Genomic DNA, 25,504 nt, shown 5'->3' with positions numbered 1-25,504 from the left:
GAGAGAGAGAGACTATGGGCTCACTAGGGCCTCTAGCTACTGCAAATGAACTTCAGACACATGCGCCACCATGTACATCTGGCTTACATGGGGCCTGGAGAATCAAACCTGGTCCCTAGGCTTTGCAGGCAAGTGCCTTAACCGCTAGACCATAACTCCAGTCCCTGGAGTTTAAAAGCCCAACTTTAGGGCTGGGGTGATTGCTCAGTGGTTAAAGGCACTTTCTTGCAAAGGCTGATATCCTAGGTTCAATCTCCCAGTACCCACATAAAGCCAGATGCACAAAGTGCTGTATGTATCTGGAGGTCGTTTCTAGCAAAAATAGGCCTTGGCACCACATGTTCTCTCTCATATGTGGATCCTAGCCACAGATGACTGGGCTTCTGCATGAGAATGAAAATACTTAGTAGCAGAGGCCAGTAAGTTAAAAAGGAGACATAAAGGGAAGAGAAAGGAAGGGAGGAGGGTACTTAATAGGTTGATATTGTCTATATGTAAGTACAATGATTGTGATGGGGAGGTAATATGGAGAATGAAATTTCAAAGGAGAAAGTGTGGGGGGGAGGGAGGGAATTAACATGGGATATTTTTTTATAATCATGGAAAATGCTAATAAAAATTTTAAAAATTAAAAATAAAAAAATAATAATATATAGGAAAAAAAAGAATCTCACAGGCAAGCCTATAAACTCCATTTACAATAAATGACATGTCTTGAGACCCTTGTGCAAAAAAAAGAAAAATAGGCCTTGGCACACCCATATTCTCACTTTTTCTCTCTCCCTGTCCTCATAAATAAATAAATAATATTGAAAAAATAAATAGGGCTGGAGAAATGGCTTAATGGTTAAGGCATTTACCTGCAAAGCCAAAGGACCCAGATTTGATTCCCCAGGATCCACATAAGTCAGATGTGCCACAGGGTGACATATGTGTCTGGAGTTTGTTTGCAGCAGCTGGAGACCCAGGCATGCCCATTCTCTCTCTCTCTCTCACTGTCTCTTTCTCTCTCCCTATCTCTTAAATAAATATTTTTTAAAAAATGTTTTAAAAATTAAAAGTTCAATTCTATATTGAGATTGTTAGTCTCACTTAAACTTATAAGAAACAGTGTCCTTGCCATTTAATAATGGCACTTTTGGGCTGGAGGGATGGCTTAGCAGTTAAGGCATTTGTCTGCAAAGCCAAAGGACCCAGGTTCAATTCCCCAGGACCCACGTAAGCCAGATGCACAAGGGGGCCCACGCGTCTGGAGTTTGTTTGCAGGGGCTAGAGTCCTGGCATGCCCATTCTCTCTTTCCCTCTTTCTCTCTGTCAAATAAATAACTAAATAAATAAATAAAAATTATTAAACAACAACAACAACAAAAGAATGGTACTTTTGGCCAGGCGTGGTGGTGTATCCCTTTAATCTCAGCAGTCAGGAGGCAGAGGTAAAAGGATCACTGTGAGTTTGAGGCCACCCTGAGACTACATATTCCAGGTCAGCCTGGGCTAAAGTGAGACCCTACCTTGAAAACAACAACAAAAAAGGTCCTTTATCGTTTCATTCTCTTTTTTTCTTGGTGCTGGTGGTGGTGTTTTTGGTTTGCTTGTTTGGTTTGATTGGGTTTTCTGAGATAGACTCTCACTATGCAGTGCCAAGGATCCCTTAAACTAATACTCCTGCCGTCATCTCCCAGGCTCTGGGAATATGAGGGAGCCACAACATCTTGTTTATGCAGTTTTGGGGACTGAACTCAGGGCTTCTTGCCAACTGGGCTATATCCCCAGTCCTTGTTTTTTTGTTTTTTTTTTTTTTTAAATTTATTTATTTATTTATTTATTTGAGAGCAACAGACACAGAGAGAAAGACAGACAGAGGGAGAGAGAGAATGGGCGCGCCAGGGCTTCCAGCCTCTGCAAATGAACTCCAGATGCGTGCGCCCCCTTGTGCATCTGGCTAACGTGGGACCTGGGGAACCGAGCCCTGAACCAGGGTCCTTAGGCTTCACAGGCAAGCGCTTAACCGCTAAGCCATCTCTCCAGCCCACCCAGTCCTTGTTTTTCATTTTATATTTTTTTGTTGTTTGTTTGTTTTCAAGCTATTCTGGAAGTCTCTATGTAGTCCAGGCTGGCCTGGAACTCATAGCAATTCTCCTGCTTCAGCGGACAGGGTGTTGAGATCAGAGATGTGCACCAACAAACCCAGCTTGGTCTCCTTCTCTGTTGCCCCTTTTATTTTGAGGGCATCCTCTCCGCCGCTGTCTTCCTTGCCACCCGGTGTCACCCAGTCTCTGGGGCTTCCCAGGTGAGGTGCTGGGGAAGCCGAGGTCCTGTCCGCAGCTGACTCAGCGCTCAGCCACCGGCGACCGGGCTCCACCCAGTCCAGCTGGCAGAATGGATGATAAAGCATCCAAACAGCATCCAAACAGCAAATACAAACACATGCAAAAGCCCGCGCTCAGGGCTCCTTAACGGGTCCCGGTCCTGCCCTTGGACAGCCCTGCCTCCAACCTGCCCCATCCTCGACCTCAGACCCCGAGCCGCAGCCCCGCGAGCCCGGACACACCTCCCAGCACCGCGCCGGTTCAGGCTGACCGCAGAGCTTCCGCTGCGCGATGCTGCCTGAGCTAGCAAAGGCGCATCAAGGACTGGAGAGACGGCGTTGTGGTTAAGACACTCGACTGCAAAGCCTGACGACCCGAGTTCAATTCCCCAGTGCCCGTGTAAAGCTAGTTGCACAAAGCGTTTGCAATGGCTAGAAGCCCTGACGACTCTTCCCTCCACCTCTGCTGCTTGCAAATAAATAAATAAGATAAAAATAAAAAGGTGCATAAAGCTGGCCAGTGCCAGGCCTGAGGATCACAAAAGGCTGGGCTTGACCCCCCCCCCCAGCACCTAATTGCTGTTATTTATAAACACAAGCACAAGTGAAATGAAAAACAGAAAAATCTAGGCTTTCCACCCCGTGAGCCCCTAGCCTAGTGGGAATTCCCTGAAAGGATGGTACAAAGCAAAGTCATTCACAGTGTTGAACATCTCTTCCTCCCTCTAGAGTACTCAGCCTGCTTCCTGGCACGACAGCAGCTGGGGACTCATGGGACCTGGGCCCACCTGCTGGCACAGGCGCAGAGAGAATGGGAGCAGCAGTATGCCACCATTGCCCAGGTGAGCCCTTTGCCCTCCACCCATGGTCCATCTCCACCCACGCACAGCCGCGGGCACTGCTGCCGGGGCCCTGGACGGTGGTGAGGACCTCAGTGAATGTGTGAGCTGTGGCAGGTGACACAGGACTTTCTAACGGTGTTATCAACAGCGTTCTGGACGTGAAAGGGAGAGAGAGGGAGGTCCCGGGTGGCTACATACTGATGGCTGGGCTGAGGATGGGTTTTGGGGTCCCAGGGCTGCTGTTGAAGAGAGTACCAGTAGAACTGAGGGATGCATGTGTCCTGGGGGAATTGTGTCTCTCTCCTGGCTGGCATTCACTACCGCTGCCAGGCCATCATGGGCTGTTGGGTGGGCGTCTAGGTTTGCGAGCGTTTTGGGATGGAACCGTGCAAATGCTAGGCCATTGGCCCAGACTCCAAGTGGTGCCGGCAATGTCACCCGTGGATAGGAGAGATGCCCTTCCTGCCTTCCCTTGCCACGCGGACACCCTGCCCCCACAGTCTCACTCCTCAGAAGCACAAAGGCTCTGGGCAGATCACGGAGTCATGGGTCAGGCCTAGAATTCTTGGGAGAGTGGGGAGAAAAGAGTGTGAAACCTGGAAAATCCATGAAGCCCAGAGTAAGTCTCAGGGGGCGGCGGCGGGAGTCGAGTGGGTCGATGGTGCCAGTGGACCAGATTAAGTCAGAACTAGGCACTACTCACGCGTGGCCAGAAGTCCTGTTAAATAGCGTTCTGTGAAGGAACGGCGCTATACACCTCCTGGGCCAAGTGGGACTCAGGACAGGGAGGGTGGGCATACGGAGCTTCATGGTGTTCGTGGTCGGCAGCCAGTAGAAGGACCGCCACCCTCTTTGCCTTTAATCAGGAAGAACTTCAAGACACAAGTTTCTTTCTTTATCTCATCCTCCATGAGCACAGCACAGCCAATGTTTGCATTAAAGAATGAAATACACTGGGGCAGTCAGGGGAGAGTGAATGCAATGCCACTGTGTGTGTGTGTGTGTGTGTGTGTGTGTGTGTGTGTGGCACACATGCATAAAGAGACCAGAGGAGAGTGTCACGTACCCTCCATGTCACTTATCTGCATATTTGCTTGAGACAGCCTTTCTCTGAACCCAGAGCTGCCATTTTCTTTTTCTAAACTTTTATTTATTTATTTGAGAGCAACAGACACAGAGAGAAAGAGGCAGAGAGAGAGAGAATGGGCGCGCCAGGGTCTCCAGCCACTGCAAACGAACTCCAGACGTGTGCGCCCCCTTGTGCATCTGGCTAACGTGGGTCCTGGGGAACTGAGCCTCGAACCGGGGTCCTTAGGCTTCACAGGCAAGCGCTTAACCTCTAAGCCATCTCTCCAGCCCGGAGCTGCCATTCTCATGGACCCCAGCAATTCTCCAGTTTCTGGTCCCCACGGCACTGGGGGATAGGCATGTATGGGCATGTCCAGCTGCTTATGTGGGTGCTGGGGAATTGAACTTGGGGTGAAGCAGGCCCTCACACTCCTGCTGCAAGCCCTCTTACCCGCTGAGCCATCTCCCCAGCCCAGCCCAATAACTGCTGCTCACTCAGCTCAAAGAGAGGGTCAGAGAGAGGGCCTGCCCGGGCAGGGCATCCAGACAGCCGCGAGCAGGAAGCCTGAGGACACCGGGGGCCTGGACAGACAGTGGAGGTGGAAGTCAAGGAGGGAGGGGACACGCACAGACAGCTGTGGGGAGGACAGTGGGAGACCACTGAGCCTTAGAACAGCTATGCCCAGACAGCTGTCCTTGCTCCTGTGGGTCCCAGGGGCCAGTCCAGCTGATGGCAGGACCCTCTCCACGTTTCTAGGAGCAACAGATGATGAAAACCCTCCCTCACCTTCTCAACGTCAATGAGGACCCGCAGCTCACTGGGGTCCTCAAGTACTTCATTCGCGATGGTATGTGATCTTCCCCCACCTGTCCTGTGTCTTCTTGTCCCAGAGGCCAGCTCTGCGTCTCTTCCCTTCCCTTCCCTTCCTCCCCTCTCTCCTTCCCTTTTATTTTAAAAAATATTTTATTTATTTATTTGAGAGAGAGAGAGAGAGAGGGGAGAGAATGAACATGTCAGGACCTCTAGCCACTGCAAACGAATTGCAGGTGCATGTGCCACCTTGTGCATCTGGCTTTACGTAGGTACTGGGAAATTGAAACTGGGTCTTTTTTTTTTAAAAATTTAATTTATTAGTTTTCTTTTCAGTAAATACAGGCAGTTTGGTACCATTATTTAGGCTCATCTGTGATCTACCCCCTCCCATTAGACCCTCCTTGTTAATGAAAATGGGTCGTGCATTGTGGAGTTAGCCCCCAGTTATTGGTATGATAAATGTCTCTGCAAATCATGACCCAACATGTGACTCTGACATTCTTTCCGGCTTTGCAGGCAAGTGCCTTAAGCTCTGAGCCATCTTTCCAGCCCACATCACATTTTTTAAAAAGTTTTATTTATTTATTTAAGACAGAGAGAGAGAGAGAGAGAGAGAGAGAGAGAAAGAGAAAGAGGGAGAAAGAAGGCGAATGGGTGCACCAGGGCCTCCAACCACTGCAAACGAAACTCCAGATGCAGGCGCCACCTTGTGCATCTGGCTTACATGAGTCTTGGGGAAATGAGTTGACGTCCTTTGGCTTTGCAGGCAAATACCTTAACCGCTAAGCCATCTCTCCAGCCCCCACATTCCATTTTTGTTTTGTGGTTTATGGGAGGGCAGCAGCCCCTGAAATGTCTCTCTCCTCTCCACCCCCCGAGGTAGAGTCTCACTCTAGCTCAGGCTGACCTGGAATTCACAATGTAGTCTCAGGGTGGCCTCGAACTCACAGCAATCCTCCTGCCTCTGCCTACTCAGAGCTGGAATTAAAGGTATGTGCCACCACACCTGGCTCCTGACAGACTGATTTTAATGGTCCATTTTTTTTTTTAATTCCCTCGGGCTGGAGAGATGACTTAGCGGTTAAGGTGTTTGCCTGCAAAGCCAAAGGACCCAGGTTTGATTCCTCAGGACCCACATAAGGCAAATGCACAAGGTGGCACATGTGTCCAGAGTTCCTTTGCAGTGGCTAGAGACCCTGGCATGCCCATTCTCTATCTCTCTTAACTCTCTGCTTGCAAATAAGGAAAATAAATTTTTTAGATGCCCACTAGGTGGTGCAAGCAGCTAGAATTCAATTTCAATGGCTGAGGCCCTGGTGTGCCAATTCTCTCTCTCTCTCTAATATATAAAAATAAATTTATTTATTTGCAAGCAGAGAGATATAGTCAGAGAAAGAAAGACAGAGAGAGTGAGAGTATGGGTGTACCAAGGCCTCTAACCACTGCAAACAAACTCCAGATATACGCACTGCTTTCTGCGTCTGGCTCACGTGGGTACTGGGGAATTGAACCCAGGTCACTGGGCTCTGAAGGCAAGTGCCTTAACCACTGAGCAATTTCTCCATCCCCATCTGTCATCTTATAAAGACAACTGTCCTGACTTTTTTTTCAGGTTCATGTGACATTGGTCAGGATGCTTCAAACGCAATCATTCTTCGAGGTCTGGGGTAAGTTTCTGAGAAACTGCATCTTTATATCCTGCATTATAGAATTAGGACCTCTCAATCAGACAGGGCCTCCTGCCTCCCAGGCTGGCCTTAAACTGGCTATGTAGCCAAGGACGGCCTCCCCCTCCTGATCCTCCAGCCTCTACCTGGAGCCTGAGGTTATAGGTACGTGTCATCTTGCCTGAGCCTAGGTTGGCCTCAAACTCACAATCCCCTGCCTCAGCTTCTCAGTGCCAGGATTACAGGCTTGTGCTACCATGTTGGGCTGGAGGAAAAAATTGCTTTGAAGTACTGGGACTTGAACTGGGGGGTTCTTACCCTCTACCACCAAGCTACAGACTGGAGGAGTTTCTTGACAGTTTCTGGTCATGGGCGTGCCAGGCCACAAATCCTGCTCAATGGGCAAGAGCACAGACCTTCCGAGACCTCCCCCAGCACACCCCTGCCACGCTTATACCAGAGGCTGTTGGCACAGTTCTAAGTGCCAACTGAAGTCCACTGTGTGGAGCCCACTTCGTGTTTACTTGGTTCTAATCTTGGAATAGAAGTGATGTCCATGGCTAGATCATGCATGATAGTCCTTTAAAATACAACAGCCAGGCGTGGTGGCACACGCCTTTAATCCCAGCCCTCAGGAGGCAGAGGTAGGAGGATCGCCATGAGTTCAAGGCCACCCTGAGTACATAGGGAATTCCAAGTCAGCCTGGGCTAGAGTGACAGCCTACCTTGAAAAACCAAAAATAAAACAAAACAAAAAACTAGAAGTAAGAATACCTGGCAGGAAACTATAGATTAAAGGGACAGGCCCATGCTGGTGTCTGGTGCCTTTCTTACTTCCAAAGATAACCCTATTCCCAGTTTTTGGTATTTGGAGCTCTCACCATCCTCAAGCACCTTTTAAAACTTCTATAAACACACCCACACACACATAAATATGTATACATAGATATCTTTATTTTAATTGGCTCCATAATTATATAGTGTGAAATTTTAGCACACGTATGTGATGGATAATAGTCAAAGCAGGATAACTGGTATCTGTGTTAGAAGTATTCAAAATTCTTTCTACTAGGATTAAATGAAATATTCAGTGGGGGCTGGAGAGATAGCTTAGCGGTTAAGCGCTTGCCTGTCAAGCCTAAGGACCCTGGTTCGAGGCTCGATTCCCCAGGACCCACGTTAGCCAGATGCCCACGGGGGCGCACGCGTCTGGAGGTCCTTTTCAGTGGCTGGAGGCCTTGGTGTGCCCATTCTCTGTCTATCTATTGGCCTCTTTCTCTCTCCGTCTGTCGCTCTCAAATAAACAAATTTAAAAAAAAATTAAAAAAGAGAAAGAAATATTCAGTGGTTTCAACCATCACAGTCATATGCTCTCCAGCATTGGAAACTATCTTCATATCCAACTACATCCCTGTACCCATCAGCCACTCCCTGGCCCTCCAACCTTCACATCCTTCTAGTCTTCATTGCTTTGAAATCAACTTATTAGTTTCTTCATATGAGTGACCAGCTTGTTTCACTCATCATAATGTCCTCCAGTTCCATCCGTGTTGCTGCAGATCCCAGGAACCCATTCTTTCCTGTGACTGAATGGTTTGCCCTGCTGGGTTTATGCCCCATGGTCTTTATCTACCATTGATGGACACCAAACTTGATTCCATAGCATTCCACTGAGACACCTGCTTTCATTTCCCATCACTTGCATGAGCTATGCTAGAGCCTGATTTGTAAGTTCACAGCGATTTGAACATGCCAGCATTTCTTTTCTTTTCTTTTCTTTCTTGTGTGAGAGAGAATGGGAATTAGTGCTCCAAGGCCTGTAAACTGTTTTTGTTTGTTTGTTTGTTTGTTGAGGTAGGGTCTCACTCTAGCCCAGGCTGACCTGGAATTAACTATGTAGTGTCAGGGTGGCCTCGAACTCATGGCGATCCTCCTACCTCTGCCTCCCGAGTGCTGGGATTAAAGGTGTGCGCCACCACACCTGGCTCTGTGAACTTTAAAAAAAAAAAAAAAGATTTTATTTCTATTTATTTATTAGAGACAGAGAGAAGGGGAGAGAGTGAGGGAGAATGGGTGCACCAGGACCTCCAGCCATTGTAAATGAACTCCAGACACATGCGCCCCCCCCCCCCGTGCACCTGGCTAACGTGGGACCTGGAGAATCCAACAGAGGTCCTTAGGCCTCGCAGGCATGCGCCTTAACCGCTAAGCCATTTTTCCAGAGCCTCTGTGAGCTTTAAAAGTTTTTTTAAAATTTATTTTTATTTGAGACAGAGACACAGGGAGTGAGAGAAAGAGTGACAATGGGCACACCAGGGCCTCTAGCCACTGCAAACGAACTCTAGACACATGTGCCACCTTGTGCATCTGGCTTACGTGAGACCTGGAGAATTGAACCTGGGTCCTTAGGCTTCATAGGCAAGCACCGTAACCACTGAGCCATCTCTCCAGCCCACAGCCTGTGAGCTTTTGCGCCCTCATGACAATCCTGCAGCTGTGGGCTCTGGGCTGGGGTTCATTCTGGAGACAAAACAGCTGCTTTGCCTTACAGTCTGCAGCACCCTACAAACCATAGCCCTTAGGAGGCCCTACAAACACTTCCTTGTTCGGCGCAGCTGTAGAATGAGACAGAGCAACCTAAACTGTCGCCGACGTCATCATTCCCTCAGTGATTGGGACGAACTCTTGTCTTCTTAGAATTTCAGATAAACACGCTACCATCACGAATCTGGATGGCAAAGTGACAGTCACTCCACACAGCAGGTGCAAGGTTGTCGTTAACGGGGTGCCCATCACCACCAGGACAAAACTGCAGCATTTGGTACATTTCGCGCAGGGCCACAGGAGTTCCTAAGTCCTACCCCGGGCGAGGGGTGGAGCTCCTGTCACAGCTAGTGGGGGGCCGGGCTGGGCTTCCCGCCTCTGCTGGGCCTCTTGGTGCCCATCTAGTCACAGCTGCTGAGTGACGGATCTGCTCCCAACTCGCTGTCTTAGCAACGCCACTTTGCTTTTCTAGACCTCACCTATAAAACGAGGAGGGTCGAATTGGATCTCTAAGATCCTGTCCAGCTTTCACATTTCATGATCTCTGAGGTTTAAGAGCCCATCCTTGGGCTGGAGAGATGGCTTAATGGTGAAGCCTAAGGACCTAGGTTCAACTCCCCAGGAACCCTGTAGCCCAGATGCATAAAGAGGTGCATGCATCTGGAGTTCGGCTGCAGTGGCTAGAGGCCCTGGTGCACCATTCTTTCTCAAATAAAATAAAATAAGATAAATTTTTTTTTTTTTTGGTTTTTCGAGATAGGGTCTCACTCTGGCTCAGGCTGACCTGGAATTCACTATGGAGTCTCAAGGTGGCCTCGAACTCATGGCGATCCTCCTACCTCTGCCTCCCGTGTCCTGGGATTAAAGGCGTGCGCCACCACGCCCGGCAATGAAATATTTTTTAAAAGAGCCTATCCTTGGAAAGGGACTGCTTAGCTACCTGCAACTTCAGTCCCTCTTAGTCCTGACTCCCCAAAGCCACCTCTGCAGAGCTTTTTTTTGGCTGGTCCAAAGCAGCATGTTTACCTCACCCCAAAAGTCCCCTGTGTAAAGTCTGCACTGAACCCCAATCTGATTTAGACTGAGACTCTGACAGCCACGGTGCTGAGACCTGGAGGAGGGCCGGACCCATTCATCGCGTCCCCACAATGGGATGGGCCGATGGGCCGGGACTGGGCTCTCGGAGCGGGGTGGCCCGCCCCCGCCTGAGCCCATCTCCTCCCAGGACCGCGTCATCCTGGGCTCCAACAGCGCTTACCTGTACGTCGGGCTTCCTTCCGAGCGAGGCTGCGCAGACTGGAGCAGATTCGACTACGACTTTTTCCAGCTGGAGCGCGCAGCAGCGGCGGGCGTGAGCGTGGACACGCTCGGTAAGGGGCATTTTCCCTGCGCTGACCCGAAAGCATCTGCTTTCCCTGGGTGCCCTTTCCTCGCGGAAACAGTCTTACTGTGTCCACAATGTGCATTGAAATGTGATGGTCTGGGCTGGAGAGATGGCTTAGCGGTTAAGGCTGTGCCAGCAACACCAAAGGACACAGGTTCAGTTCCCCAGGTCCCACTTAAGCAAGCTGCACAAGGTGGCGCATGCATCTGGAATTTGTTTGCAGTGGTTAGAGGCCCTGAGGTGCTTGCTGTCTCTCAATCTCTCTCTCCCTCCCTCTCTGTCTCAAATAAATAAAAATAAAATCTTAAACCCGGCATGGTGGCGCACGCCTTTAATCCCAGCACTCGGGAGGCTTGCCGTGAGTTCGAGGCCACCCTGAGACTCCATAGTGAATTCCAGGTCAGCCTGGGCTAGAGTGAGACCCTACCTTGAAAAACCAAAAATAAATAAATAAATAAATAAAAATAAAATAATAAAATATAATCTTTAAACAAAGTGATGTTTCAATCTCTCCCTCTCTCTCTCTGTGAATCAAACTTGGGCTTTGTGCATGGTAGTATTGTCTACCACTGGGCTACACCCCTAGTCCCTTAATATGATTTTCCTAAAGATACAGTGAATACATGTCAAAGATTTGTCAAAGTTTCCCATAGTAATGAGAGCAGAGACAGTTCAAAGCATGACTCTTGGTATGCAAGAGTTGTGGAGAGCGTTAGATACAGCCGATGAGGGAAGGGTGCCCAGATGGGATGGCTGGATTGGATAAAGGCAGCTGATGGCTTTTGGTCCCACTCGGGGAACCCAACACAACCCATGGCACACCAGCCTGGCATGGAGTGGAAGCCTCCTCTGCTGGGGATAGTGAAAAACAAAGTCCGGGCCCTGGGACTACAGGAAGTTGCAGCCCTAGGTTTCTGAGTCAAAGATGTTCCTTTCCCCTCACCTGCCTCCACATCCGAGACGCCCCACCAGGTGAGTGTCTTCCAAGGTTTGGCCCTTGCTCTGCCCAGCTTTCTCCATGCTTCAGGGGGAGGCTCCCAAGCACCTGGCCGCACCTCCGGCCCTCACACCAGGGCACTGTGCGGAGGGTACGCTGGGCCACCCTGAGGTCTTCATGATGTGCCAGCATCCCAAAGGGAGCACCTGTGCTTGGTTTGCCTTACTAAGACCTTGGGTGGAGAACAGTAGGGCAGAGATGAGAAGTCTGCTCAGAATTTTAGCAAAATAAATTGGTCTGAAACTCACTTCCTTGCTTTTCTTCTGTGGATGTTCTTTTTTTTTTTTTTTTTCCATTGTGTAGTCCAGACTAGCCTCAAATTCAATGATTATCCTGCTTAAACCTTCAAGTGCTGGGATTGCAAGCATGAGCCACAATGTTCTGCATTTGGTTTCCTTCTTTCTTTTATTTTTTTTTAATTTTTTTGTTTATTTTTATTTATTTATTTGAGAGAGACAGGCAGAGAAAGAGGCAGAGAGAGAGAATGGGAGCTCCAGGGCCTCCAGCCACTGCAAACGAACTCCAGACACATGCGCCCCCTTGTGCATCTGGCTTATGTGATTCCTGGGGAATTGAGTCTTGAACCCGTATCCTTAGGCTTCATAGGCAAGCACTTAACTGCTAAGACATCTCTACAGCCCTCTTTAATTTTTTTGTAATAACTCTTTCCTTGGTTATTAATGTTTATTTATTTGAGAAAGAGAGAGAGGCAGGTAGAAAGAGAATGGGTGCCTCAAGGCCTTCAGCCACTGTAAATGAACTCCACACACGTGCCACTTTATGCAGCTGGCTTATGTGGGTCCTGGGGAATTGAACCTGAGTCCTTTGGTTTCATAGGCAAAGGCCTTAACCACGTAGCAATCTCTCCAACCCTTGGTTTGTTTGTTTGTTTGTTTGTTTGTTTCTTTCTTTCTTTCTTTCTTCCTTTCTTGAGGTAAGATTCCACTAGGTGTCTGAAGTTAACCTCAAGCTCTCTATATAGCCCAAGCTGGCCTCGACTTAACAATTCTCTACCTCAGCTGGCTGAGTGCTGGGATTCTGTGTGCTATCACACCCAGCTTCTGCTGAAGTTCTTGATCAAATCTGGTAAGACTTAGTGGCATCAGGACTGAGTAATCCACCTTTCTATGCAGCGGTGCACAGTGTCTAGCTGTACAGCTGCCTTGCCAGCCCAGGGCTGGGGTGCACTGATGTCAAGCTTCAGACCCGGGGTTGGAGGTGCTCACGTCACAGTGATGGTGACGAGTCCTCAACAAGGCAGCCTGTTGGGCAGTCCTGTGGATCAGGCCTTAGTACACGGTGCGACCCACTGACAAGGCAAGGAGTTCCTAAAAAGCTGAGAGGTCCTAAGAAGAGGCAGTGGTCACCCAGGTCTGGGAGGGGGATTGGCCCTCCCATAGTCTCCGTGACCCTTCCTCCACTCTACTCAAGCAAAGCAGAACCTTCTGGCTTGAGATTCATGAGTCGAGACAAGCGATGCCAGGAGTGAGCAAATGACGTGTGAGTTGATTACAGCTGGACGGCATCTCAGACTGAGCCACCGACTCATCTCCATTCTGACAACTGTCCGGCAGGTGCTGTGAGCACTGGAGATGGAGATGGCCAGGTGGACCCCAGTGTCTTGGCTGTGTTCCAGGACTATGTCAAACTCATGCCACTGGTGGCAGAAGCAAATCAAATGAGTGACGAGCTGGAGAAGGTAACTTTATAGAGCCTGAAGATGACATAGTGTCAGGTCCTAAAAGGACCGAGAGGTCTGGGGACATGGAGAGCTTTCCCAAGATGTCACCTTGAACTAGTGATAGAAGTTAGACTAACACCTTCCCGGCCGGACTGAGCCACCAGCGCCCCAGATCAACACTTGCTGGTTATAAGCACTCACTTCTGATTGTCCCAGAACCTCTCGGGCACCTCAACGACTGCTATGCCACTGACAGCTCTTAGACTGAGGTCAGTGCCGTGATATGGGATCCCAGTCAACAGAAACCTTGGGAGAATTTTAGTCACCTTAGTAACTATGACAGGACACTGTTCAGACATTGTGGTATTCTGCCATTTCTCCTGGCAGGAACTCCAAGGAACAAGGGTCAGACCCTGTTCTTTTAGAAAGCCTGAGGGTGGGGCTAGGGTTAGGGCTCAGCCATTAAGAGTGCTTGCTGCTTAAACATGAGGGCCCTCTTGGGCCAGAGACTACCAAGTTTGACTCCCCAGAACCCATGTAAGAAGCTGGACATAGCCATGCATGTCTGTAACCCTAGTCCACTGTGCGGTGGGGTACGGAGATCATAAAATCACCTGGGGGCTCACTGATGGACATCAACTCAGGGTTGAGAGAGAGAGAGACCTTGTCTAAAGGTTTTATGGGTATGAGAGTTAAGAGAAAGACACCCTCTGTTGTCCTCTGGCCTCTGCAAGCATTGGTTGTACGTATCTTCACACACATGAATATACCACACATCACACATATACTCCACACACACACACACACACACACACACACACACACACACACACAAAGAAAAAAAAAAGAAAGCCGGACATGGTGGCACATGCCTTTAATCCCAGCACTCGGGAGGCAGAGGTAGAAGGATTGCTATGAGTTTGAGGCCACCCTGTAACTCCATAGTGAATTCCAGGTCAGCCTGAGCTAGAGTGAGACCCTACCTTGGGAAAAAAAAAAAAAAGAAAGAAAGAAAGAGAGAAAGAAAAGAAATGAGAGAAAGGAAGGAAGGAAGGAAGAAAAAGAAAAGCAAGCTTGAGTGTAGGAAGAATGAAAAAGAAATCGTAAAGGAGAATGGACTGGTAAGTGGACGCTGATTTAGTGAGAAGTGCTTCTTTTACCAGGGACTGAAAATGGAGCTGAAGGTGAAGAATTTAGCAGCGTCAGATTCCAGAGGCTATGACCTGCAAAAGGAGGTCATGGTGAAGGTGACAAAACAAAGGACTGGCGAGGTAGGACCCCATGGGCGGGCAGGTGTGAGCCGCCGCGGCAGGAGCTTCCAAGGGGCGTGGGTGACTCTTGGGCAGCGGCAGACGGGGAGACTCAGCAAAGAGGGCAGATGTGCGCAAGAGGGGCTGCGATGGCTTGTCCTCTCACAGGCGGCAGCAGCTCCTGGGGTCTTTCTTTTTTTTTTTTTTAATTTTTTATTTATTTATTTGAGAGCGACAGACACAGAGAGAAAGACAGGTAGAGGGAGAGAGAGAGAATGGGCGCGCCAGGTCTTCCAGCAGCTGCAAAGGAACTCCAGACGCGTGCGCCCCCTTGTGCATCTGGCTAACGTGGGACCTGGGGAACCGAGCCTCCTCGAACCGGGGTCCTTAGGCTTCACAGGCAAGCGCTTAACCGCTAAGCCATCTCCCCAGCTCTCCTGGGGTCTTTCTTAAAGACACGCTCTGCACATTCACCATTCGTGGCTCGAAAGCATTAGTGCTGTCCTGTGAGGGAGCCTGAGCCCTGTCTCTGTGCGCATGTGCACGTGTGAGAAAGAGACGTGATGTCCTAAAGCAATGAGACAATCCACACTTTCACAAGACCCTGAAAAGGTCCATTTGATCACTACCCCCCCCCAAACCTGTTAGAATGGTCTTTTTTTTTTTTTTTTCTTTCTTTTTAAGGAATTAAGACCCTGTTTTCTCTCCCTTTGCCCTCAGAGGAAGAGAGTCTCAGGCAAGTGTCATAGTAACTCTTGTCTATGTGATGCCCCTGAGTACTCTAACCCTGAACACTGGACACTCATCTTTAGTCTGTTTTTTATTTTTGTTTGTTTGTTTTTGTTTTGTTTTGTTTCTTGTTTTGTCGAGGTAGGGTCTCACCCTAGCTCAGGCTAACCTGGAATTCACTATGTGGTCTCAGGGTGGCCTTGAACTCATGGCGATCCTCCTACCTATGCCTCCCAAGTGCTGGGATTAAAGGTGTGTGCCCGGCTTGTTTTTTTTTTAAGTTCTTTTTTTTTTAATTATTTATTTATTTATTTGAGAGCGATAGACACAGAGAGAAAGACAGATGGAGGGAGAGAGAGAGAATGGGCGCGCCAGGGCCTCCAGCCTCTGCAAACGAACTCCAGACACATGCGCCCCCTTGTGCATCTGGCTAACATGGGACCTGGGGAACTGAGCCTCAAACTGGGGTCCTTAGGCTTCACAGGCAAGCGCTTAACCATTAAGCCATCTCTAGCCCTGTTTTTTGTTTTTTTAAACATCAGAGAGCTTTGATTTTTTTTCTTCGAGGTAGGGTTTCATTCTAGCTCAGGCTGACCTGGAATTCACTATGTACTCTGAGGGTGGTCTCGAACTCACGGCTATCCTCCTACCTCCCGAGTGCTGGGATTAAAGGCATGCGCCACCATGCCCGGCCCTGATTTTTTTTTTAAAGATTTTTATTTATTTATTTGAGAGTGACAGAGAAAGAAAGAGGCAGATAGAGAGTGAGAGAGAGAATGGGCGCGCCAGGGCTTCCAGCCACTGCAAACGAACTCCAGACACGTGTGCCCCCTTGTGCATCTGGCTAATGTGGGTCCTGGGGAATCGAGCCTCGAACCGGGGTCCTTAGGCTTCACAGGTAAGCGCTTAACCGCTACGCCATCTCTCCAGCCCATGATTTTTTTAATATATTTTATTTACTTCAGAGAGAGGAAGAGGCAGGGAGAACGAGAATATGGGCATGCAGAGGTCTCTAGCCACTACAAACGAACTCCAGATGCATGTGCCACAATGTGCATCTGGCTTACATGGATGTTGGAGAATCAAATCTGGGTCCTTAGGCTTTGCAGGCAAGTGCCTTAACCTCTAAGCCACCTCTCCAGCCCTTTAGTCTGTTTTGACAGGCTTTGTCACTAATCCTTGGGAGGGTGAGCTGCTCCCTCCCAAGCCCTCAACACAAATCTTTTCTTAGCAGGGGAATCCCTGAGCAGGTGGCTCTGGAAGACCCTGACCCCAGCCACTAAGACTGCACTGGTTTCACGTCTCTACAGCGGCCAAAATGTTCTGGGTCATAACCCTCTTCTTTGTCCTTTCTTAAATATTTTTATGAGAGAGAGAGAGAATGAGAATGAGTGTGTACCAGGGGCTTCTCAGTGGGCCTTGCCACATAGCTGTTGGCTCAGGTGAGTGACTCGTCCAACCACGAGCGTAAGCCTGGACTGTCAAGCCAACCTGAAATCAGAGAGCCCTGGAATCCACTCTGTCCCTGTCTCCTATGACAAGGACAGCCTCCAGTTTCACTTGTCATAACGCCCATTGCAGTGAACTCACTTCATTATCCTGATCCCCATTATCCTAGTTCTCTGGAATAAGGAACTTAAGGGAACCCCCAAGGTTAGAACTTCTGTCACCATCTGATCCCTAGGACATGAAACATGGGTGTCCGCCATGCTAACACTGAATTTTGCAGACTGTGTGTTCCTCACAGCCCTGAAGGCCAGGCCAGCAGAGAGGAATGTGTGCTAGACTGAGAATGCCTTTTTTTAAAATTTATTTTTGTTGTTTATTTATTTCAGAGCATCAGACAGAGAAAGAAAGAGGCAGATAGAGAGGGAATTGGCGTGCCAGGGCTTGCAGCCTCTGCAAACCAATTCCAGACCATGTGCCCCCTTGTGCATCTGGCTAACGTGGGTCCTGGGGAATCGAGCCTCAAACCAGGGTCCTTAGGCTTCACAGGCAGTGCTTAACCACTAAGCCATCTCTCCAGCCCCTATTGCCCCATTTTAGACATCACCAACAAGCCCGGGCTCAGAGCATCTTCATCCACACAGCACCTCTCTGGCTCTTTCTTCTCTTTGCTTCTTCCCTGTCTAAGGCCCTTCTGGTTTCACTGGGCTCACCTGGCTAATCCAAGATAATCTCATTTTAAGGTCAACTCATGGGCAGACCTAATTCCTCCTGCAATCTTAATTCCCCTTTGCCATATAATGTACCATTCACAGGTCCCATGGACTATCACATAGATATCTTTGAGGACTGTTCTTTTGTGTGCCTCAAGCCCCAGACCTTCATTTCTCCTCAGAGAGTCCTGTTTCCTCCTCTAGGCATATCCCAAACTCAAACAACTTGAGCAATGCTAAAGCAACACAGTGAATGTGGCATTCTGGAAGGGGGCTCATCAAGCTAACTTTGATGAGTGGCATGTAGTCTTCCTGAAACTCCACCCATTGTGGAGAGCTTTGCTGGGAAAAATCCAGAGATGATAGATCATTTGAGCAGATGAACCCACTTATGGGTGATCCTCTTTTGCATTTTCAGGTGTGGATGTGGTCAAAAGCCAAGTTCATCAACAGGAAATTCTTGATGGAGGAACTTTACCAGCGCTTTCTGGAGGGAGAAGACAGCCACGTGACTCGAGAGGATGACCCTTTCTGGGATCCTGTGGAGGCTGTCCACCTGGGCTCAGCGCACATCTGGCTCCAGTCACTGGCCTACTGCATGAAGCTGGAGGAGCAGGTGGAGTTTCTGAACTGCGACGGGCTGGAGGAGGCCATGCTGCACATCCACATCGTCCCCTGCTCCCCAGAAGGACGGTGGGTATCTCCTGGCCCTCTTTGGTTTTGGGTCAGTCACACATAGAAACTTCAGAACAAGCCCAAGTTCTCCTGAAAGGGTGGTCCGCCTGGTCCCCACCGCGGTCATTTATGAGCCTCACTTGGCCTCAGTGAATATGACTTCTGCCAAACGCCTAGCAGCACTTGAGTCACTGAGCACTGGAGGCAAAGAATGAGGGTGACATCCTGTAAAGAAGCAGGTGTAGCTGGGCGTGGTGGCGCACGCCTTTAATCCCAGCACTCGGGAGGCAGAGGTAGGAGGATCACTGCGAGTTCAAGGCCATTCTGAGACTATGACTACATAGTGAATTACAGGTCAGCCTGGACTAGAGGGAGACCCTACTTCGAAAAGCCAAAAACTAGCATGTGTATGGCTACAGAGATGTCTTAGCAGTTAAGGCATTTGCCTGCGAAGCCTAAGGACCCTGGTTCGATTCTCCATGACCCATATTAGCCAGATGTACAAGGGGGCACATGCATCTGGAGTTCATTTGCAGTGGCTGGAGGCCCTGACACACCCATTCTCTCTCTCGCTCTACCTCTTTCTCTCTCTCAAAAAAAAAAAGATATATATATATATATATATATATATATGTATATATATATATATATATATATACACACACACACATATATATGTTGCTGTTTTTTTTTTTTTTCGGTTTTTCGAAGTTGGGTCTCTCTTTAGCCCAGGCTGACCTGGAATTCACTAGGGAGTCTCAGGGTGGCCTCAAACTCACAGCAATCCTCCTACCTCTGCTGGGTGCTGGAATTAAAGGTGTGCACCACCACGCCCAGCAATAAATAAATATTTTTTAAAAAGAAGCAAGTGTAGTTAGCTTTGGACAAGCACCCCAAACCCTGGGTTGTTTCCATCAGTGGAGCCTCAGGAAAGAAGTCAGTATGGTGGGACCTGCCCACCCACGGCCCACTCCTCACACATGAGAGGCCTGGCGTCTACCACCCGGGATGTTTTTCCCATGTGGGAGGCTGCAGAGCCTGAAGCAGAATGCTTATTCGTGCTTACTCTGGTTCCAGCCTTAGCAGACACCCGGCCTTCTTCTGAGATGTCTCTGAATTTTCTGTGGGGACAGGCTTTGGTTCAGGCTACCTATTCTGACCTAAACTGTGCTTGCCATCTTTTACCTGCCTCTGTGTTTTCTCTTTTCAGGCCATAGAATGTTTATACAGAAAAAGTCTTTGCAATCCTAAGTGAAGAGACTGGGCAGCAGTGGCAGGGGAATGGCCAGTTCCTGGTTCTGGGTGCCAGCTCTCAGAGAGGACCTGATATGGCCTTTTGTCTTGCTATTCAAGGATAAAGATTCTGGGGTCAAACAGACCAACCCAACCAAAAAATTAAGTGTTTATAAATAAGTAAAAATAAAATATTTTAAAAGGGGGCTGGAGAGATGGCTTAGAGGTTAAGGAACTTGCCTGCAAAGCCAAAGGACACAGGTTTGATTCCCCAGGACCCACGTAAGCCAGATGTACATAGTGGTTGCATGCATCTGGAGTTCATTTGCAGTGGCTAGAGGCCCTGGTATGCCCATTCTCTCTCTCTGCCCCTCTCTGAAATAAGTTAATAAAACATTAACAATTAAGTGTTTAGGGCTGGAGAAATGGCTTAGCGGTTAAGGCACTTGCCTGCAAAGCCAAAGGACCTCGGTTCGATTCCCCAGGACCCACATAAGCCAGATGCATATGGTGGTGCGTGCATCTGGAGTTCGTTCGCAGCAGCTGGAGGCCCTGACACGCCCATTCTGTCTGTCTGTCTCTCAAATAAATAATTAAAAAGAAAAGAAAAAAATAAGCATTTATAGGAACTTTAGGGTACTGGCTAGTCACATGGCTATGTGGCCATCTAGTCCGCCTGATGGTCACAATGCAAATGCACCCATGAGACATAAAGAAGTCCCCACTTAGAAAGCCATACAAATAAGTTCTGAGTGCATGGGCCTGAGGTGAACTAGAAACAACTCACCAATGCAGACAACAACCAGGGAGGCAGCCCTGGGGCAGCCCGCTGGCTCTTCCTCCCCATGGGGACCCCAATCTTCAGTGTGGATTTAGTAACACATCCATGCCCATTTGCTCCGTGAAGATGTTGGAACTCTCACCTCCCTGCTCAGAGATCCTTGAGACTGTACCGCTTCCCCAGAAGCACCAGCATTGTATCCCTTGCATGAATGAATGGATTCTACAATGATACCACCACCCGTCCCTCTGTCAGTAGATTCACCTAGCTTTAAGGACTCCATTCCTGTGACATCCCTTCTGGACCCAGACTAATGAGACAAACGCTCGCCTTCTGTCAACAGAGCCCATGGGGAGGAGGAAGTGGTTACTGACCCTTTGGAGCTGCTGGGCAAGAGGGTCGATTTTCAGATTCATATTGTTCAGTGCCTCGGCGTCAAGTGGCTTAAGGAAGATGCCAAGCGGGGAGTTCAGATCGGGTATGAGTCTTCACCACAGCCTGCTTGCACATACCATCTATGTGGTTTCTGGTGGGAAACTACTACTTTCCCACGCCCATCAAATAGAGAAGTCATATTCCAGGTCACCTGGGAATAGTAGAGTAGATTTTTAATCACCAAAATCAATATCGAGTAAAATTGTATTATCTATTAAAATACTTTTGCTAGAAACAAACAAACAAAAAATACTTGCCGGGGGTGGTGACACACGTCTTTAATCCCAGGACTCGGGAGGCAGAGGTAGGAGGATCACCGTAAGTTCAAGGCCACCCTGAGACTACATAGTGAATTCCAGGTCAGCCTGGGCTAGAGTGAGACCCTACCTTGAAGCCCACCCCCCCCCCCCAAAAAAAAAAACTGTATTATGGTAGGGCAGATAAGCTGGCCAGAGCTAAATTTGTTAGGTTAAAACATTAAAGGCTAAAGCAAAAAAGCGATACTTTGGAGAACAGAAACCAAACCAGCACCTCACAAGGAAAATTAGCAGTTTAGAGCATCTAGAGAGAGAACACTGCTAACTCCTTGTCAACTTGTTAACTACGTGCTGATGGCTGATACTCTACTAAGTAACGCTGGAGGCAGCAAGCAAGAGCAGGATGGCATGTTTTCATGTAAATGACGTGTCAGTTATCATTCTGTGGCTGAGGTGATTCCTCCTTCGGGCTTTAAAGTGTGCTGTAAATTCTTGCCTTAGGTACAAAATCTATGACCTCCCAAACACTTTATATACCAAGCCCGTATGGAAAAGTGTGAATCCCCAAATCGAAGAGACTGTCCAGTTTGCAGCCTTAAATACATCTCAGGAGTTTCTGAGCTATTTACAGACAAATGCTCTCATTGTCGATCTGTGGGGCCTTCAAGGTACCTTGTTTCCTTATTCTTTTGCATGTTACACTGTTCAGTCAGGTTTCATGTCAGGCTGCCTGGCTCTGCGGAAAAGGGCAGTGGGGGGGGGGGGCAGGGACTGTGTAGCAGTGGGCAAGAGCTATCTGCCCCCCAGGCCTGGAGGCGAGCGCGTGGTTTCCTCACGCCTCACCGGGCCTGGACAACGGAGACTCCTTCCCCTGTTGGTTCTTCCCCACACTACAGAAGGCTGTGCAGAGTTGGACCACCCTCAGTTGGATCTTCTGCTCACAGGGGAAGGCCACGTCATGGTAGATATCAAGAAATTTTCCACTGTGAAGGAGATGAGTCAGGTGTGTACATATGGTATGAAAATAGGCATCACAGGTGACTAGAAAATCTCATGACAGCCACATGCGATCATCAGCGCTCTTTTCCTTCAATGAAAGTGTTTTCTGTGTACCCTGAGGGAACCCTCTCCCTGCCTCCCCATCCCATTCAGTCTACATGAAGTAGTATGAACTGCCCATGCCAAGACTATGCCAGTAACCCAATAAAAGGCTGAGCTGACATGTCTTTTAAAAATTTTTTTTTTGGTTTATTTTTATTTATTTATTTGAAAGCAACAGAGAAAGATAAAGAGGCAGAGAGAGAGAGAATGGGCACACTAGGGCCTCCAGCCACTGCATAGGAACTCCAGGTGCATGCGCCCCCTTGTGCATCTGGCTAACGTGGGTCCTGGGGAATCAAGCCTCTAACCAGGGTCCTTAGGCTTCACAGGCAAGCGCTTAACTGCTAAGCCATCTCTCCAGCCCTGACATATCTTTCTTAATGTTTTATGGACAACTTCCATAAATATAGACAATATACCATACTTATAATCCTCCTTACATGGCTTTTGTAGACATCATCAAACCAGCTATCGGAACTTTATCTGAAGCTACTCAAATTGGAGGAGGAGACAGAGCTGCTCAGAGATGTTAACAGAGTCTTAAGAGAGGAAAATGTGTTTCTCAAGGAATCACTGCATAGAAGTGGTTCCTCTCAACAAGGTGAGACACTGTGTTCACTGCACTGTTTAGTTCATCCCCAAACTCCCACATTTGGGGATGTATATTTGTCTTTCAAGGATATGAACATTTTAATGATTTTACTCTGATGTTTTTTGAAAGAATTGCATGTGAGTACGTGTATGTGCACGTGCATGTGTGTAATATGATGTGTGTGACGTGGATGTGCCCTTGTGAGAGGCACCCCATACGCCTGCTTGCAGCAGGGGTCACTTGCCTGTGGAGGCCAGAGCGGAACATTGGGTGAACTGCCCATCACTCTTCCTGCAGGTCTTGTTTTGAGCTGGAGGCTCCTTCTGCAGGTTCCAGAGCTTGTGGGGCTCCAAAGATTCTCTGATCTCTGCTTCTCTGAAGGACTAGGGTTACAGGTGCATGTGGCCATGCCCAACTGTTTTACGTGGGACGTGCTTGTGCGAGAAGCACACTTAACCACTGAGCCATTTCCCCAGCCCCCAAATCCTATCTTGTAACATGAAACATGGAGAACATTTGTTTTCTTCTGTCCTATGAAATCGTTTTGGATGCATCCAAAGAAGTATGTTGATAAAGGCAGATTAAGAATGCCACCAGCCGGGCGTGGTGGTGCTTGCCTTTAATCCCAGCACTCGGGAGGTAGAGGTAGGAGGATCGCCGTGAGTTCCAGGCCACCTTGAGAATACATAGTGAATTCCAGGCCAGCCTGGGCTAGAGACCCTAACTTGAAAAACCAAAAAAAAAAAAAAAAAAAAAGAAGGATGCCACCTACACAAGCAACACAGAGCTGCTTGGGTATATAGCTGAATAATAAATGCCTTTGCTTCCTACCCTAGCCCCAAAGCTTTCTGATACCCCAAAGGAAAACGGAGTGACAACCCGGCTGCTGTCAACCAGAGAGACGACTCAAGTGCATACTCAGCAATCCCACTGTGATAGAGAGCTGGCCAGGGCGCTGAAGGTCTTCTACCAGGGCATGAGCACGGCCAGAGGGCAGCTTCTCAGACTGAGGCAGTTCAGACCTCCCGTGAGTGATGAGTGTCCCTGGAGCACCAGGAACTGCTTTTCTTTAAACTAGATCTATGCCATATAGATGATAGGGTGTGACTACTCCTGTGCGAAGCCTGATGGTCTGGGTTCAAGTCCCCAGTAACTGTGTGAAACCAGATGCACAAGGTGGTGTATGTGTCTGGAGTTTGTTTGCAGTGGCTAGAGGCCCTGGAATGCCCATTCTCTCTCTCTCTTTCTCTCTTATCATGAATAAATTTTTAAAAAAACTTAAAAAAAAAAGAATAAAAGCAGAAAGGTCCCAAGTTGGGAGGAGCCCCGAGTGGGTGACCTGTCTGGTGACTTGGATTGGCTTCTCTAATAACCTTACGGATGTAAACTAGAAACTGGGCTGGGATGAGCTGTATCTGGAGGACCTTGTGGGTTGGTAGATCTTGGATCAGGGAGGAAAGTGCAGACTCAGAATGAGCCTGCAGGTGGGGAAGGGGAAAGCCACAAAAAATTCTTTAATGAATCAGGTTTAGGTTCAGACTGGAATACCCTTCTAGTCCTTCCAGAGCAGGTTGACATTTATGTGCTTTTGTGTCCCTACTTGCCTATCTACAAAAGAAAGCCCACCTAGCTCCTAATCTCTATCTATCCTTCTCATTTTTAAAAAATATTTGAGAGAGAATGGGTGCACCAGGGCCTCTACCTTGTACATCTGGCTTATATGGGAAATCGAACCTGGGTTCTTAGGCTTTGCAGGAAAGTGCCTTAACCACTAAGCCATTTCTCCAGCCCCCAAAATATCCTTAATAGAATCTTCAACTCTGCTTCATAGTGATTCCTCCTGGAATTCTTTCTTGGGTCAAAGCCATGAATCCTGGTTGTTTAGCCTACATTAAGGTCCCTAAAAGTGTGGGGAAAACTCCTTAGGTGGCTGAGGGTGACAATGTAGAGTGGTGTCTTGCTCAGTCCCCTCTCTGCTGACATCATCAGCTTTTGGTAGACTCAGCCAGGCCTCCTGAAAACCAGGTTGCTCTTAGGCCGATAAGGTTCAAATGCAGCTTTCTAGCCAGAAGAGAAAAATTACTGGGCCTCCCATTTATATATACAAAGTAGTTTTTATTCTCATGATATGAGGTCTACTGCTATCATTTTTTTTCCTTCACTTGTTTTTTAGGAAGATGATCAAATGCTTCGACCATTTGTACAAGAGCAGTCACAGATGCTAAAAGACCTTGGGGATCTGCTTGAATCCAGCTTATGGAAACTGAAAAATGACGTTGCTCTTATAGTGAAAAAGAAGAGAGAATATTTATGGCATATCAAACAGTGAAGATACATTCATTGACTGCTGCAAATATTTGCTTTGGGTTGTCAAGATCATTTGCATAGCTAAAGTGCTCAATTTGCTTACTTAACCTCTTCCATTTTTTAAGTAGAACTCTTATTTATCTTTTTGTTTTGTCTTAGAGACAGACAGACAGAGAGGCAGACAGAAAGATCGCCTAGGCTGGCTTTGAACTTGCAATCCTCCCCCACCACTGCCTTCACTGCGGTGCAATGGGATCGATCACAGGTTTGTGCCACCGTCATACTGGTTCGCAAATGGACTTTGTTTATTTATTATAATGTGTGGTGCTCCCCGGCTTGTGGGTGGGTGTGTATGTGGTGTACACTCACATGCACACAGCAACGCACACCCTGTGTGTTCACATGTGGAGGCCAGAGGAGGATGCTGTGTTCTCAAATGCTCTTCCAACTTTTGTCCTGAGACAGGGTCTCTCACTGAACCTGAGCCTTTTTTTTTTTTTTTTTCCTGTTGTTATTGTTGTTTTGTTTTTTCCCTTTTTGGCCAGATTGATGCTTACTGATTAGCCCAGTGTGGCAGTTTGATTCAGGTGTCCTCCATAAATGCTAGGTTCTCAGCTGATAGAAATTTGAGAATTAACGTCTCTTGGAAGGAGTGTATTGTTGGGGGCGGGCATATGGAT

The 25,504-nt window shown here is 48.2% G+C and overlaps 1 protein-coding gene across 1 annotated transcript in view; it reads left to right on the top strand.

Annotated features, from left to right (window-relative positions):
- Nucleotides 1-25,224, top strand: part of LOC101607323 (kinesin-like protein KIF28P) — a 59,079-nt gene extending 33,855 nt beyond the window's left edge. Inside the window, exons 9-22 of the mRNA XM_045146634.1 lie at nt 3,038-3,150; nt 4,976-5,066; nt 6,645-6,699; nt 9,397-9,520; nt 10,469-10,613; nt 13,199-13,323; nt 14,469-14,576; nt 17,862-18,136; nt 20,476-20,610; nt 21,326-21,492; nt 21,721-21,827; nt 22,379-22,526; nt 23,354-23,544; nt 24,691-25,224. Of these exons, the coding sequence (XP_045002569.1) occupies nt 3,038-3,150; nt 4,976-5,066; nt 6,645-6,699; nt 9,397-9,520; nt 10,469-10,613; nt 13,199-13,323; nt 14,469-14,576; nt 17,862-18,136; nt 20,476-20,610; nt 21,326-21,492; nt 21,721-21,827; nt 22,379-22,526; nt 23,354-23,544; nt 24,691-24,846 (1,940 nt within the window). The 3' untranslated portion in view covers nt 24,847-25,224. The remainder of the gene's footprint in view (nt 1-3,037; nt 3,151-4,975; nt 5,067-6,644; nt 6,700-9,396; nt 9,521-10,468; nt 10,614-13,198; nt 13,324-14,468; nt 14,577-17,861; nt 18,137-20,475; nt 20,611-21,325; nt 21,493-21,720; nt 21,828-22,378; nt 22,527-23,353; nt 23,545-24,690) is intronic.
- The last annotated feature ends 280 nt before the right edge of the window (nt 25,225-25,504 follow it).

This window comes from Jaculus jaculus, chromosome 1, assembly GCF_020740685.1.
Source record: "Jaculus jaculus isolate mJacJac1 chromosome 1, mJacJac1.mat.Y.cur, whole genome shotgun sequence".
Lineage (NCBI taxonomy): Eukaryota > Metazoa > Chordata > Mammalia > Rodentia > Dipodidae > Jaculus > Jaculus jaculus.
Note: the sequence above shows the minus strand (reverse complement) of the source record. Positions and strands in the feature narration are given on the sequence as shown.